At 36.3% G+C, this 17,174-nt stretch overlaps 1 protein-coding gene across 4 annotated transcripts in view; it reads right to left on the bottom strand.

Annotated features, from left to right (window-relative positions):
• ATF1 (activating transcription factor 1) overlaps positions 1-17,174 on the bottom strand; it is a 47,291-nt gene that overhangs the window by 11,110 nt on the left and 19,007 nt on the right. For 2 of the 4 annotated variants that reach the window (XM_079139826.1, XM_079139827.1), the window contains exons 3-6: positions 16,481-16,581; positions 9,163-9,293; positions 3,661-3,840; positions 3,415-3,574 (exon numbers count right to left, since the gene is read on the bottom strand). In XM_079139826.1, the coding sequence (XP_078995952.1) occupies positions 3,415-3,574; positions 3,661-3,840; positions 9,163-9,293; positions 16,481-16,581 (572 nt within the window). Of the gene's footprint in view, positions 1-3,414; positions 3,575-3,660; positions 3,841-7,756; positions 7,815-9,162; positions 9,294-16,480; positions 16,582-17,174 lie in introns of those variants that run through there. The other 2 variants (XM_079139828.1, XM_079139829.1) reach the window with 2 other exon arrangements.

The following is a 17,174-nucleotide window of genomic DNA, read 5'->3' as shown; positions in this document are numbered from 1 at the left end:
TTTTTGTTTCTTTGAAATTAGCAAGGAATTATATAGTATCATGTTCAAGTGAAGTGTTTCTTTTTCAATATTTCAAATAATATTTTATTCTGGATATTTTATGCAGATGAATATATCTTTGCTAATAACTTTATATTTTTCATTCCAATTTTAATTTTTATAGTCTCTTGATTTTTTTAAAGATCTTTATTTTTTAAATATTTTTAATTGTTGACAGACCTTTATTTTATTCATTTATTTATATGTGATGCTGAGAATTGAACCCAGTGCCTCACACGAGAGGCAAGTGCTCTACCACTGAGCCACAACCCCAGCCCCTAGTCTCTTTATCTTTGATGATTTTTAATTACATCCTTTTTTATTTAAAGGTATGACATATATTTCTTCCCTTTCTCCCTTAGATAACTTGAAGACTTTGTAAAACTCAATTCTGTTGTTAGCTGTTTCTGCTGACTCTTACTCGTGAAAAGCAGTATAGAATTATTTAAAAACTTGGACTCTGAAGTCTGGATCCCTGATTGAAATCGTACTTCTACCACTTACTAAGCAGTTTAGCTTTGGGCAAATCATGTGACTTCTCTAGACCTCAGTTTTCTCACAGCTCAAAAGTGTAGAAATATTTTCACCTACTTGGCACATATCAAGGCATCCTGATTCCATGGGTCTTCTGTGATTTTTGAACTTGTATTTGTTAGAACTCAATGTATGGGAATTCACTTCTAAAGCCTGTGTCGAGGCTTTCCTCCAGGGTATTTGAGGGTTCTGTGGATTCAGACCCATTTAAAATTATATTTCTCAGTTTGTGGGCATAGTGAACTATCTCTGATCTAGTTCCCTAGTCTACACAGGTCCAAGCCACTATCCCTAGTCTCCTTTGTACACCAGTTATATTGATGGAGGAGATTTGAATTTATCTCTAAGATAAATGGGACTGCTTCAGTGGTTTTATGCTTCTTGCTCATTCCTAACCTTACCAGATTTCTCTTACTTTCCTGTAAGCTCACCCAATTTTTTCAAAAGGTTGTTTTTATATTTGACCATCCTTTTGAAAATATCATATAGCCTACCTGGGCCCAGTGGCACATTCCTGTAATCCCAGTGACTTGGGGCCAGCCTCAGCAACCTAGCTAACCCTATCTCAAAATAAAAAATAAAGAGGGGAGGGGATGTAGCACAGTGATAGGATACCTCTGGGTTCAACTCCCAGTACCAAAAAAGAAAAAATGTAGCCAAGGTCATATCATGAAAAAGAACAGTCTCATTCTAGTAATTTTTAACAAGTTTCTTGGGTTTTCTGGGTACACAAAGAAATGCAATTCTCTTGTAATATTTAAATTATTACCTCCTTTTCTTATGCTGCTATATTTGCTGGAGCCTTCAAAATAATAGATAGCTTCCACCTTACTACCAAGTTCCTTTGCAGTGATGCCTGCTGTCAGATTTTGGTTAAAGAAATTTTTTATTTTTAAATAATTAAAGCATCCATTATAAGGTTTTATGGTGATCTTTACTGCTTTAAAATATCAGCCTTTTGTTCTAGTTTTCTTATTTATGTGGAACTGAAAACAGAAGCACATTGTAATTTTAAAATCTATTCTATATGTGACTATTTACCTTTTTTTATTTCTAATACAATTTATTAGTCCTTTTTTTCCCCTCTTGATCACAGTACAGAAGGTTACCCATTGTATGCATTTTCTCAACCAGCAGTTATTCATGCTTGATTTATATATATAGTGTGTGCAGTAATGTTTAAACTAATTTAAAATAATAGTAAATTTTTCTGGGGGTTAAATCACCCTGCTATATTTTTATGATCCAATTTATTTCTGAGAATATGTCTGAATACCACTAACCCTCTCCTCTTTTGTCCTAGTCAACTGAAATCAACAAATTACAGGATACCTTGTTTTATTTAAAAAAAATTTTTTTTTTTTAAATTTGAGACAGGGTCTCACTAAGTAAGGCCAACTTCAAATTTGTAATCAATCTTCCTGCCTCAGCCTCCCAAGAATCTTGGGATAACAGGCATGCATCACCTTACAAATAATATGTTGTGCCTACTTCATAATTCTGTGTCACATTTTGGTAATTCTTAACAATACTTCAAACTTTTTCATTATTATTATTCTATCTGCTAGGGCAATCTTTGCTGTTATAATTATGTAACATGAACAGTGCCCACATAAAGCAGCAAACTTATTTGATAAATGTTCCCCCATCTCTTTCCCTCTCCTCGGCAGACCTCACCCCTGTTCCCTGAGACACAATTCTGAAATTGAGCTGATTTATAACCCTACAATGAAAGAAGAAAAAAAATGCACATCTTTTGTTTTAAATCAAAAGTTAGAAATGATTAAGCTTAGGGAGGAAGGCTTGTTGAAAGATGAGATAGGCTCTGGAAAGCTGTGAATGAACTGTGGGTGTGTCTGAACCAACTCTAAACCAGAGGCAGGCCCTTCAGAGAACTCTCAGTGCTATTTCACTGATCTGAGATTGCTCCGTTGCTTTGACAGAAGTCCTACTCAGAGAAAATTCTCTGATACCCCAGAATTTGTTGGCTCAGATAGCCCTAGGTTCAAACACAACTCTCCAAAGGTGGAGAGAGATACCAGTGCCCTAACTAGCCTTGTGGCGCCAAATGCCTGGAGGAATTACTGTGTAAGTGCTAAGTCTCCAATCAAGCAAACTTCCCCACAGCTTCTTGCTTCTTATTTACCTTGAAGAAACCCCCGCACCATAAATTCCTTTGGCATATTTCACTATAAATAAAGCATTCACGGGCTTTTTCCTTTGTTAGGATCAGACCCATAAGGTCTCTTCCACCTATCACACTCCTGCTTCAAAAGATATTTTCCTGTGCCTTTTGCTTTATTTCGTGATATTACTTTTCCAGACTTTTTATTTCCAGCAGGCCCACACCCCTGATGGTTACCTACTCCCTCCAGGTCAAGAGCAGGAACAGGCCAAAGGTCTCTTGGCCAAACAGTTAGCCAAGCTGTGAGAATGCAAAGGAAAGTTCTTAAAGAAAATTGAAAGTGCTACTCCAGTGAACACAGTGGAGAGTCAAACAGCCTTACTGCTGATATGTAGAAAATTTTAGTGGGTCTGGTTAGATCAAACCAGGGACAATATTCCCTTAAGCCAAAGCCAAATATTTGAAAAGTCTTGCCCAACAATGCTATTTCAAAGGTTACAACAAAACTGGAAGAATTCTAGGTCATATGCCATATTGAATAACAAGACTAATCAGTGGGATTCACTGATCCATTGGGAATAAATTAGACATAATAGTAAAATAAAGTTGATAAAAATCCCCTTCTTATTTCTAATTATACAGTTCCAACTAACATCTGGTTATGTTGTGAAATTACAAAACCTTACACATTTTCATAGTATAAATTTATCACCTACCTGTTTTTCATCAACCTTATTTCTCTTTTCAATTGGGGGTCATCTGTCTTAGCTGTCTGAGATGTTAGAGTCACAGGGGAGGTCATCACCACAGTTTGTGGCAGTGAAGTAGCTGAAGGTGTGGTGCGGATCTGATATGTCTGCATGTCTCCTGATGCAGCTGTACAGTCAAAAAATGTAAGTTAATTGATAAGTGTCTTTTAAAGTACCTTGGGACACTTTCTATAGATAGCTGAATATACTTACTTTGTACAACCACCTGGTTGCTGGGCACAAGTATTTGTTGTCCATCAGAGGTCTGTGCATACTGTAGAATTGTGCCTTGCTGAGTACTGCCTGAATTTGTCATGGTTAATGTCTGAAGTCCCTGTACTCCATCTGTGCCTGGACTGGCCAACTGTAAGGCTCCATTTGGGGCAATGGCAACTTTAACCAAAGAGAGAAAATAGCTATTATAAGGCTGTATACACTAATTCAAAGGAGTGATGAGAAAACAATTATTATTTATAATTATACCTGATTTAATTACATATTAAAACAGATTTAAATGCAGTTTTACTTGATAACTGTAAACCACTCTGTGAGCTGAAAGATATGGATGCACTAAAGTAGATAAAACAACTGGGTGCAATGGCATACACCTGTAATCCCCACCACACAGGAAGAGTGAAAGTTTGAGACCAGCTTTGGCAACTCGGTAAGACCTGTCTCAAAATTTAAAAATATAAAAGGGACAAGGATGTAATTCAATAGTAAAGCATTCCAGAGTTCTATCCTTAGTACCACTAAGGAGAAATAGTGCATCTTTATAGTTCAGATGCACTATCTTAAATTCATTCTCAAGTTGTACAATACATCTAACTGGTATACGCAGTACATTCTGGAATCTGTGGGACACTTCATGCTAATTGCTAATATTGTCACAGAAATTTGGGGGCATTAAAAGAGGGCACTAATGGATTTACTTATTTATTTATTTTGCAGTGCTGGGGACTGAACCCAGGGCCTCAACACATGCTAGGCAAGCAATCTACCACTGAGCCATAGCTCTATCTCTTCCACTGAGCCATAGCTCTATCTCTTTTAATCTTATTTTGAGTTAGGAGCCCACTAAAATTGCCTAGGCTGACCTCAAATTTGCAATCCTCCTGACTCAGCCTCCCAAGTAGCTGGTATTATAGGTATGTACCATCACAAATGACTCCAATGGCTTTTAAAAGGGGGGTGGGGGGAAAGGAATAGAAATCATATAATTTGGGGCTGGGGAGATAGCTCAGTCAGTAGAGTGCTTGCCTTGTAAGCACAAGGCCCTGGGTTCGATCCCCAGCACCCCCCCCAAAAAAAGAAATCATATAATTTTTTCAAAGGCAGCATTAAAAAATTATAATTTCAAAGTATCCTTAAATGGTAAACATTTGCCTATAGAAACTTTTCAAATAGAATAAAAGGTTATATTATGAAAAAATGGGCCATCTGGGCTGGGATTATGGCTCAGTGGTAGAGCACTCACCTAGCATGCCTTAGGCACTGGGTTCATCCTCAGCACTACATAAAAATAAAATAAAGATACAGTGTACATCTACAAGTAAAAAAAAATAAAAATAAAAATAAAATAGGTCATCTTCATACTTTGTTTCTTTGCTCTACATCCCTCAGCCCCACTTTGCAACTGAAGGCAGGGCCTTGAGCATGCTGGGAAAGCAGTATGCCACTGAGCTACACCCCCAGTCCTTTTAATTATATTTTGATACAAGGTCTCCCTATGTTGCCCAGCTGGACTAAAATTTCTGATCCTCCTGCCTCAGCCTCCCAAGTAGCTGGGATTACAGGCATAAGCCATTAAACTTGCCTTAGCTCTACTTTCTATTGCTATCACTGTTAAATGTATTACATGCTATATACTTAACTGATATTTTTAAAATGTAATCTCTTAATTTAATTCCTAGGACAAATAAAGTCACTAGGAAGCCACTTAGAGATCACATTACTTAGCTCCCCACAAACATTTTTCATTGAATTGCACTTGTATTAATGCACGCCCCACTTAAATGAAAGACCAGAAGGCATGACCAAATAAAACACGTTTCAGCATTATGCAGTTCCCACATAATAAATCCCCTCCAGAGTCTAATGCAGCATCCCTGTACTCTTTTAAAATTATTATTGTACAACATTTTACCCCCCTTTATGCTTTGGCAATCTGGAAGCCAAAACACAATTGTGTGTCGGTAGTGGGAAGGGGGGTTAATTGAAAATAATTGTTTTCAGCACTTTCTAATCATCCCTATCTCATTGTCACACATAGTTTAATTCATGACTTTAAAAGACTCATTAAATTATATTTGGATGTAGAGATTTGTTTTGATGTTATATTTGCAATCAGTTTCAGTCTTTTCCCCCTACAACATACTATTTATACATATATCTTTGTATGTATAAACATATAATTAAAAACTCAATATTCCTATTTATTTGCCTTAGGATGGGGGTGGCCACCTTGCACATCCTTAGGTAACCATTATTTTTGGTATACATTAACCCAGTCTTTTCTTATGTTCACACAGAGATAAAGTGATTTCATATATATGTAGATGAACATGTTTTGATGTTAAATAGGTGGTAATACAGAATTATTTTCATTTTTGCAACATATCATCCTGTTCTTGTTTAACATGTGCGTTTACCTGGTTTTATTTATTCTAAAATGCACTATTCAGTACAGCAGCCATTAACCTCATATGGCTATTAGGTAAAATTAAACAAAAAAATCAGTTCCTCCATCTCACCAGTCACATTCCAAGCACTCAGTAGTATCACCTGATTTAATATTTACTGTGCTGGGTGATACAGATTTAAACATTTCCAACATCACAGGCAATTCTATTGGACTCTGCTGCCCTAAATACCAGTTTGTATTTTATTTTTTTCAATTATAACATAAAATATTTGCTAAAGTTTCTATGTGGTCTTCATAAAAAAAAGGGGGGGTGTGTTTATTTTTTTCTTTTCATTCATTCATTTGTGCTAGGGATTGAAACCAGCAGTGCTCCACCACTGAGCTACATCCCGAGTGCTTTTTTTTTTTTTTGGGGGGGAGACAGGTGAGGCTGGCCTCGATCTTGTGCCTCAAGTAGCTGAAATTACAAGTGTGCACCACTATGTCTAGTCAAAAATGGTTTTAGAATAAGCCATATTGATAGATAATTATTAACTTGCTAATATGCTGCCTTTGAAATTTTGGGGTGTGTTTGTAATACATGTATGTGGCAAAGAAAATAATTTGTTTTGTTGAAACTGAAAGTGAGTCTCTCTACTGCTATTAATCTCTGCTCCCAGTTTGTTTCTTTACAAAGGCATTCTATATGTATTCTTTTATTAACTTATTTATAACAATTTTAAATAGAAAGCTATTATAGTACCAGGTCTTATTTGCAAAGGATATGGCTGGGAATGAGCAAACAAGGTTCTTTCCCTCAAGGAACTTACATTCTAGTGGGGAGAATGGATCATAAATTAAGCTACAATTACATACATATAGTCTATGGTTAAACTAATAGGTATTCTTTTTCAAAAAAAATTTTTTAGTTGTTGGTGAATGTTTATTTTTTATTTATTTATACACAGTGCTGAGAGTCTAATCCAGTGCCTCACACATGCTAGGCAAGCGCTCTACCACTGAGCCACAACCCCAACCCTAGTAGGTACTTTTAATTATTCATAAATGCTATAAAGAATAATATAAGGGTATAAGTAAAAAGAACAAATTAAAAAATTTTTAAAAATAATACAAGGGAATAAAGAAAACTAAAGGGAAGGGGGAACATATTTTTAAGAGTTGTCTCTTTAAAGAAGTGACACTTCAGGTGTGAGGATGCAAACCATATTGCAAGAACATGCCAGGCACGGAGGATGACAATTCTGAAGACCCTGAAGTAGGAACAAGCTTGTGGATTTGAGGTACAGCAAACAGTCTGTGAGTGGAATGCCATCCAGAGTGGTAGGCCAGACCAGTTGTGAATGTTTTAGTTTATGGCACCTAGACAGATAATCTTTAGCCATAGCATGGAAAACTGATTAAGCAAGAATGGAAGCAGTATGACCCTACTGCAGTAATTCAGATAAGATAGTGGTGGTGGTTAGAGATGCTGAGAGATGGTCAGATGGGACATATATTTTGTGACCAGAGCCAGTGAGACTTATCACCCTTTAAAGTTAGGGATGAAGGGAAAGATTACAAATAGCAGCACAAGTGAATTTTTTAGGATGACAGAACTAAATCTTGACTGTGGTGGGTGGTGGTATAGAACTGAATGCATTTGTCAAAACTAATAAATTTATATACCTTGTTTTAGACTAGGGGTATAGCTCAGAGGTAGAGTGCTTGCCAGGAAAATTCTGAAAAAAAACTATATTAATATATAATAATTAAGTATGAACTATATAAATGTAAGAATGTACAAAACAGACCCAGATATGTACTAAATATCACCATCATTCTAAATTCCTATTTCAGTAAGCTAAAAATAGACTTAAATATGTAAATGGTATTATTTCCATAAACTCAGTAGAAAACTGAGAGGAAAACATTGGATTCTCAACACCAAAATAAATGTAAAATGGATCAAAGATTTAAAAGTAAAAAATGAAACCAAGAAAGTACTAAAAGAAAATGGGAAAAATCCTAGAGATGAAAGCCTTTATAGGTATTAACTGTAATTCTAAATGCCATCAAAGAAAAGATGCTTGAATAACTATATTAGGTGTGTGTGTGTATGTGTACATGTATGGTAGAATTTGTTCAACTTTGTGATACATTCAAAAGTTTTCATAAAAAATGTTGGAAGCAAAACCAAAAATTGAACTTCAAAAAATTCAAAGAGGGCTAGTTCATTACACATTGTTAAATCCGTCAAACGGCATTTTAATAAACCAAAAGATTTTACTTTCTAAGTTATTAGGCAAAAAAATTTAAGTGTTAACACATGTACAAATAACTAATATATAGACTGCTTTTGAACATTAGATAATAATATATACATATCTATTTGTGGTAGGTATTTCATTTTCCATCGTTTTATCTCCTCTGATTTTAAGTTTTTCTTTAAAAACATAAGGTCCACCTTTACATCCTTAATAACTTCCCTTTATGCCAGTAGGTATTCATTTTGTTCTGTGTACTGACTAACTTTTGTAACATTTTCAGATATAGAGATTTAATCATCCCTTGATTATTCACGGTGTAAATCATGCTGTAAATCACATTGCAAAGTCTAAATTATCTTTCTTATTCAAACTTCCTTAACCTCAAACTGAAAATTAAATGTTCATGTTTAATAGTTCATTATGTATCTAATCCAAATGTAATTTCCACTAGAATTAAGGTCATGGATATAACTGGCTATTATCCAAGAGAGCAGTCTGTATGAAGCAGTGTAGTTTTAGGGAAAAGTCTATTCCTAGATGAGAAAAACCTAATCTTGAATACCTTACCTACAAAGCTTTGTGACTTTAGGAATATCATGTAACTTTCTAAGCCAGTTTCTGCATAAATTGGCAGCTGCCTACTTCACAAAGTTTCTGTAGGAGTAAATGAGATAAAGCTGAAAAAGTGCTTTGCATTATTCCTAGCTCAAAATGTTAGCCTTTATTAATTAACACCACTGAAGTATGACAGTCTTTCTACACACATTTTTCCACTGAAAAGTTGCTTTTGTGTGTCTATCACATGGAAACAATTCCTATACATACTATACTGTCCGCTGCTAGTCTGATAGATCGGAGTTGGAACAGACATAGAAGTAACAGCAGAAACGCCAGGGTTTTCTCCGTCTCCTTTTCTGCCCCGTGTATCTTCTGAAGAGAGGTCTTTCAAAATTTTTCTGTGAAAAACACAACTCTATTAATGTTGGTAATGAGAATGCCTTTACAAAAAGAAACTGCTAAATCTTTTTCAATCTCAGGTTTAAAGTAAAATAATCTAGCCATGTGTGGTAGTGGAGTATGCCTATAGTCCCAGCTACTCTAGGAGGCTGAGGAAGGAGGATCACTTGAGCACAGGAGTTTAAGACCACTGTGGGCAGCATAGCAAGACCCCGTCTCAAAAAAAAAAAAAAAAAAAAAAGGCTTCTGCACAGCAAAGGAAATGATTAATAAGTGAGTGGAGAGAGCCTTACAAACTAGAGAAAATCTTCACCAGCTACTTCTCTTACAGAGGACTAAAATCTAGAATACAGAAAGGACTCAAAAAATGCAATGCCAAAAATACAAATAACCCTAACAGTAAATGGGCAGGGCTGGGGTTGTGGCTCAGTGGTAGAGTGTATGCCTCATGTGTATGAAGCACTGGGTTCAATTCTCAGCACCACATATAAATAAATGCATAAAATAAAGGTCCATCAATAACTAAACAAAATAAAGACATGGGGAGAAAAGTACACTCTTACATTGTTGGAAATTAGTACAACCACTCTGACAAGCAGTGTGGAAATTCCTCAAAAAACCATATGACCCAGCTATCCCACTCACTGGTGTTTAACCAAGATGTAAAATCAGCATATTATAGCAATACAGCCACTACAATGTTTACAGCAGAACAATTCACAATAACCAAATTATGGAATCAATTCAGATGCCTGTAAAGACCTGAATGGCATACATATAATGGAGTTTTACTTTGCTATAAAGAAAAATGAAATAATGGCATTTGCCAGTAAATGGAGATAGAAAAAATCATGCTAAGTGAAATATGTCAGACTCAGAAAATTGGGTCAAATGTTTTCACTTGTTTGTGGAAGCTAGAGCAAACTAAGGGAAAGAAGGCAGTGGGGAAGCAGGTTAGATATCATAAAGATATAGGAAAGATCAGTGGAGCAGATGTAGGAAAATGAGAGGGAGGGAGAAAGGAAGGGAAAGAGGAAGACGAATGGAATGAATTTAATAAAATCATGTTATATTTACATATAAATATACCAAAAGTAACTTGACTTTTATGTGTACATAGAAGAAAGGAAGTTTAACAGAGAAGAGAGATTAGGGAACAGAGGAGGGGAGGAAAAGGGGGGGAAATAGGGCTTGAAATAAAATTCCTCACGTGTATGATTTTGTCGGATTAAACTGTATAATCATGACACTCAAATAAAATATATTTTTTTAAAAGTCAGTAATCTATTAGATGTCTAAACTATTCTGTCTAGGAATCCTTTTGTGTTTAGGAATCTATTTGTTTAGCATATCATTATAATGATGTGTACTACAGGTTAATTACACTGTAGCTTATGACTGTCTAAAAAGAGACAATCATACACTAAAGAAATACACACACTGCCTTTCTAGATACAAGGCCCTTACAGAGGCATAAAAAAATCCCTTTCCCCTGTAGAAGAGATGGTGTTGTGAGGAATTTCATAAATTAAGATACCCATTACCTGAATAGTGCTAGTGACCTATGCTTAAGAAGGTCAATTTTGATTTTTCAACCTTCAATTTTATAGTGGAAGAAAAGCCCACAATTCTCACAAAGAAACAAGATTAGAGGCCTGGAGTGTGACTTGGTGGTAAAGCTCTTGCCTAGCATGCATGAGGCACTGGGTTCAATTCTCAGTACGGCATATAAATAAATAAAGGTCCACTGACAACTAAAAAAATTAAAAAAAAAAAAAAGAAACAAGATTAGAAAATGCAGAGTAACTGTGGTAAATAAAACAGCTTAGTTTAACTAAAAGAGATAAGTATCTCACAGAGGTATCCCTCAAACTTAATGACATGGGATTCACAACAGGATGCAAAAATATTTCTTGCTGAAAAGGAAGATCTTCCAAAAGATAAAAGGGATTCTTCATTTTTTCTATGCCAAAATCCCAGCCCATGGAGGAATTTCTGAATTTCTTTCTTTTCTCTCTCTCTTTTTTTTTTTTTTCCACTACTGGGAATTCAACCCAGGGGTGCTTTACCACTGACCTATGCGCCCTGGCCCCCACCAATGTTTTTTTTTTTTTTCTTTTCTTTCTTTTTTAAGACAAAGTGTGGATAAATTGCTGAGACTGTCCTCAAACACAAAATCCTCCTGCCTTGGCCTCCCCAATTAATTGGGATCACAGGTGCGCATCACTGTGCCTGGGAGGAATTCCCTCTTTAAGGTTCCTCACAACTTCTAATTCCAAGAATGAGGACCTACTGCTTCCAAAAACTAAACCATTCCACTATTGAACAGTGAGAGTTTTTCCATAGAGTCAAAGCTGGTTCCTACCAGAGAAGCTACAGAATTTAAGCATACCCCAAATAATACACTTTGCAATACTTTTTTTGTGTGTGTGTGTGGTGCTGGGGATTGAACCTAGGGCCTTGGGCTTGTGAGGCAAGCACTCTACCAACTGAGCTATCTCCCCAGCCCCACTTTGCAATATTTGACTAGTGTTACAGGTCTTCTTTATTGCAGGCCAAATACTTTGTTCTTCCATGTGTTCCCCCATGGCATAAGATCTTTCACAGTTTTGTCTCCCTTCTCAGGACCGTGTTCTCACTGAAAGCTAATATCATTGTACAGTAACAGAAGTTCCACACAGCGATCAAGGGAAGTAACAGTTTATAGGACTCTGAAGCAGTTGTAGAATAGTTGTGGTGGTTCCTAAACCTGCCTGTGTATCAGTATTATCTGGAGGTTTGCTGAATCCAGACTCCCATCTGATGCCTCTAATGACAGAACAGGTGTAGAAGTCCAAAATCCATTTAACACCTAGGTGGTCTCATGCAGTCAGCCTTGCTTGACACTGTGGAATGCTGTGCCCGCTTCTTTTTCAGTTTTAAATTATGAAACATTCTTAGCATAAAAAAAAAACCCTAAAATAAAACATCTACCCACCATATACTAAGAATCAACAGATGCTAATATTATGCCACTTCAGATAATCTTAATGAGAACCACGTTACAGATATACTGAAATGTTACTACTAATCCTTCCTTACAAAGAGCACCATTATCTAAGTGTTGAGTTTGATTCCCATGTATATTACTTTATCATATAGCAGTTGGCAATACTATCTGCCATTGTTTTATATTCTTCCTCATCTTCCCAGCACAATCTCGGAGAGCACCGTAGTGCAGTCTTTTTGGCTTCTCCATCTGTATTCTATTTCTGGTGACTTCCTATGAGGCTGAATACCTACTGTTCTTTGATGACCCTCCAAATTATTTTTTCCCATTCCCTCTCCCAGACTTGACTCTTGTATCCTATTTAGTATTGCACACTTTCACTCAATAGGCAACTCGAACTTAACATATCCAAATCTAATGTTAGTATCCTTCTATCCCTGGTAGTCTTCCCCATTTCAGTAAATATCAACTCAACCAATTCTTTCAGTTGCTTAAACCAAAAATTCTGACATCATTCTCCCTTTATTCATAACCTATCACCAATTCAGGAGTAAATCCAAGTCTCTATCTTAAAAATACACCAAGAATTTCACCTGCCCTCCTTCCTCCACCCTAGTCCAGGTCCCATACCATATGACTGGGAGTCACAAAGTCTCTATTGGTCTACTTCTGTGTACCCATCCAGTCTGTTCTCCACACAACAATTAGTCATCTTTTAAAAATGTCAGATCAAGTCACTCATCTGCAAGTGGCTTTCTCCCTCACTCAGAATAAATGCCATGGCCTACAAGGTCATAACCAGTCCTCCATGACCTCTTTAGCCTTTATCTCTAACCACTCTCCTGCACCCACCACCCTACCACTTACTCAAGGATTACCAACTTCTTTGTTTTTTTCCAAAGAAAAGCTTTCAATTATCTCAGTTATTAGTTTTCACTTTTCAATTTTATTGATTTCTGCTCTTTCTCCTGCTTTGCTTTGGGCTTATTTTTCTATTTTTTCCCGTTTTTTTTTTTTTTTTTTTTTTGATTCATTGTACACAAATGGGGTACAAGTTTCATTTCTCTGGTTGTACACGAAGTAGAGTTACACTCTTTGCATAATCATACATTTATATAGGGTAAGGATGTTTGTCTCATGCTATTGTATTTCCTTCCCCCCCCTCCCCACCCCTCATTTTCCTCTATACAATCCATCCTTCCTCCATTCTTGCCTCCTCCCCACCCCCTCACCCCCGTTAGGTATCATCACCCATCCCCTCGTTTCTTAAAGTGGGAACTTATTGATTTCATACCTTTCTTCTTTTCTATTAGAAGCACTTAATGCTATTAAATTTTCCTCATTGATATTTCCCATTGATTTAGTTTTACTCCACAAAATTTAGTATTTTTTACTATTTTCATCAGTTCAAAATATTTTTTGATTTCCCTTAAGACTTCCTGTTTGTTCACCACTGAATTGTTTTTCAGTGGTGCTATTTAATTTCCATGTATTTGGAGATTTTCTGGGTCTCTAGGTTTCCAGTTTAATTCCAATATGATTAGAGAACATACTATGCATGATTCCAGTTGTTTTAAATGTGTAAAGGTGTGTTAGAACCATGGATATGGTATTTACTGGGGGATATTCTTTGTGCATTTGAAAATAATGTTCATTCTACAGTTGTTTTGTGAAGTGCTCCAAAATTTCCAACTAGATCTCACTGACTGCTGGTATTAATTAAGGTCCTCTATAAATCTGATTTTCCGACTATAAGTTTTATTGAACATCTGAGATAGGTGTACTGAGGTCTTCAACTACAATTAGATTTGTCTTTTTCTTTTCAGTTCTGGGCTTTTTGTTTTTGTTTTTTTGCTTGTTTTGGTTTTGGGTACTGGGTATTGAACCCAGGGGTGTTTAAACACTGAGTCACATTCCCAAGTCCTTTTTACTTTTTATTTTGAGACAACATCTCACTAAGTTATTTAGGACCTTGCTAAGTTGCTGAGGCTGGTCTCAAACTTGCCTCCTGTTTCAGCCTCCAAAATCCCTGGGATTTATAGGCATGTGCCATCATACCTGCCTTCTTTTTTTTTTTTTTTTAAGTATTTTTTTAGATATTGATATGTTATGGGCCAGGCTATATGGGCAATGACCAAACAGACTCCATTTTACCCCAAGACTCCATGTCATGTAGGAAATGCTTCTCCCATGAGAAAACTCTGCCTCTGTACCCATCAACAGTTGCCTAGCATAACATGTTTGGCAACACAAAATGGCAATTCTTATACAATGTAATATTGTTCTACCTCTGGGTTCCATTTTTCTTGGGCAGTGTACCCTAACATTTGTTTAAATGTTAGTAACTGATTGTCATAGCAATAGCCACTTATGATTAATGTACTGATATGCTTTACTTATGATATAAAAAAGTGTATTCTAATCCTTGGAGGGGGGTCTAAGTGTGCAGACTTGAATCTGGACTGCCAGCTGGTGAATAAAGATGGTTCCATTTCCTGCCTTAAGATCAACTTGGTGATTTACTGCGATCTTGTCATAACCAACAGACCTTTATTTAATTCATTTATTTATGTGTGGTGCTGAGAATTAAACCCAGTGCCTCACACTATCACTGAGTGCTAGTGCTCTACCACTGAGCAAGTGCTCTACCACTGAGCCACAACCCCAGCCCTTCTGTTAATTTTTGATAACTATATTCTGAAGTCTTTTTTATGTGCATATGCATTTGTACTCTAATTTCCTCTTGTTGAGCTATCTTTATGTAGTGTCTTTATGTCTGGCAGTTTTCTTTACTCTGAAGTCTATTTTGTATGATATTATTATAGCCATTTTTGGGCTTGGGATATAGCTCAGTTGGTAGAGTGCTTGCCTCACATGTACAAGGCCCTAGGTTCAATCCCCAGTACCACCAAAAAAAAAAAAAAAGCCACTAGCCACTTTGTTTTCATGGTATTTCTTTTTAAAAATTTTTTACAACTGTGGATGATGCCTTTATTTTATTTATTTATTTATATGTGGTGCTGAGAATCGAACCCAGTGCCTCACACGTGCTAGGCAAGCACTATAACACTGAGCTACAATCCAGCCCTTCATGGTATTTCTTTAGCTACTCTTTTACTTTAGCTTAGCTATAACATTATATTTGAAATGGGTCATTAAAAAAAATCCATTCTAATTATCTTCGTCTTAAGAAAAAATAATGTTGAAATAATTCATTTAACATACAATTCATTTAAAGTAATAAAATAAAAATCACACTGCAGCTGAGTGTGGTGGGGCAGGCCTGTAATCCCAGTGGCTCAGGAGGCTGAATTCAAAGCCAGCTTCGGCAATGGAGAGATGCTAAGCAACTCAGTGAGACCCTGTCTCTAAATAAAATACAAAATAGGACTGGGGATATGGCTCAGTGGTTGGGTGCCCCTGAGTTCAATTCCTGGTACCCCCCGCCCCCCCCCCCCCCAAAATAACTGCACTGCCTTTGTGTATATGTTTCAAACATGTTGTTTTATTTGTCTCCCGCTTTTCCTACCACATAGTCATCAGGTTTGGTCAGTTCTACCACATAAGTATCTCAAATTCACTCAATCCAAAGAAAACTTACTACTCCTATAAAGTTATCCAGATTATTTCAAAGGCTTTCTGTCAATTAGTTGTACTACTTTCAGTTTTTCATTCATTCAGCAAGTAATTACTGACTATTGATTATGAGATGGTCACTTTCTTAGGCCCTGGGATCACAAAAAATAATACATGGCCCATGTCCTAAAAAGAAGGAAAGAAGTACTGTAACAGGAGTCAGTAAAAGGATACCATAGAAGAAAGACCTAATTTAGTTTGGGGACAGTCAGAAGGAGGTAATCAGAAGCTTCTAGAAAATATGCAGGAATTATGCAGAATTTAAAAGAAAGTATTTCAAACAAAGGAATACAGAGTCTCTAAGTCTTGCTTTCATATTGCTAATGGAGTTAACATCTGAAAGCAAATATGGAAATAACAGTATTTTGCCAGAAAACAAGTCTAAATTCTTCTTCAGTTCAGCAAATTAGGCCTTTTATAAACTGGTTTCAGTCTACCTCTCTTAATACTTCCCTTCTTAAACACAGCCACATACTCCCACTTAAGTATGCTTTGCATAGCACCATTTGAACTCATTTGGTAATACAACAAATGTAGGGTTTGGTACAAGAAAGCACTGACCTGTAAGATGGACGCCGTGCTAGGATCCCGTGAGCTTTCTGTGAGGAGCCTATGCTGTCAGATGAGTCCTGAGACTCCTCACTTTCTGACAAAGATGATACCTGAAAAATAGAACTGGTTTTAATATGATGAAGAATACAGATGGAAAAAGATTTTTTACTTTGAAAAAAATTATGTCTCCTGTTACCCAAATTCATTTGCATATTAAATATAAGGTCTAAAAGAAAGGAACAAAAGGAGAAAATTTATTCAAAGAGCCCAAACTAATTAAAGGAACATATATAGCACAGTAGACCCAGAGCTAAAAATAAAGTCTATCACCCAAACACAGCAATACCATTCTACTAGAGTTTAAGACCACTCTGTGATCTCAATCTCCATCCTATTTCTACAACAATGCACATTATTCAAAAAATATTTCTGGTTCAGTTTTTAAGTCACTAATGCTACTGGATTTGGATTTTGGGACATGCCAAGTTTGAAAAGCGTATTAAATGTCTAACTGCCCACACTAAGAAGTCTGCAAGTCAGGGAACAGGTCTGTGATAGGTAAAATAAATTTGAAAGGCACAGCTCTCTGGAGTTCATAAAACAATGAGATTGGACAAGCTCACTAAAGGGGTAAATATAGAGAAGACAATCAAGAACTAAATCCAGGAACATTAAGAGACTGTAAAGAGGAGGATCCAGCAAA

This window comes from Sciurus vulgaris (genome assembly GCF_902686455.1).
Source record: "Sciurus vulgaris genome assembly, chromosome: 5".
Taxonomy (NCBI): Eukaryota; Metazoa; Chordata; class Mammalia; order Rodentia; family Sciuridae; genus Sciurus; species Sciurus vulgaris.
The sequence above is the reverse complement of the archived record's forward strand: the minus strand, read 5'-3'. Positions and strand labels throughout refer to the sequence as shown.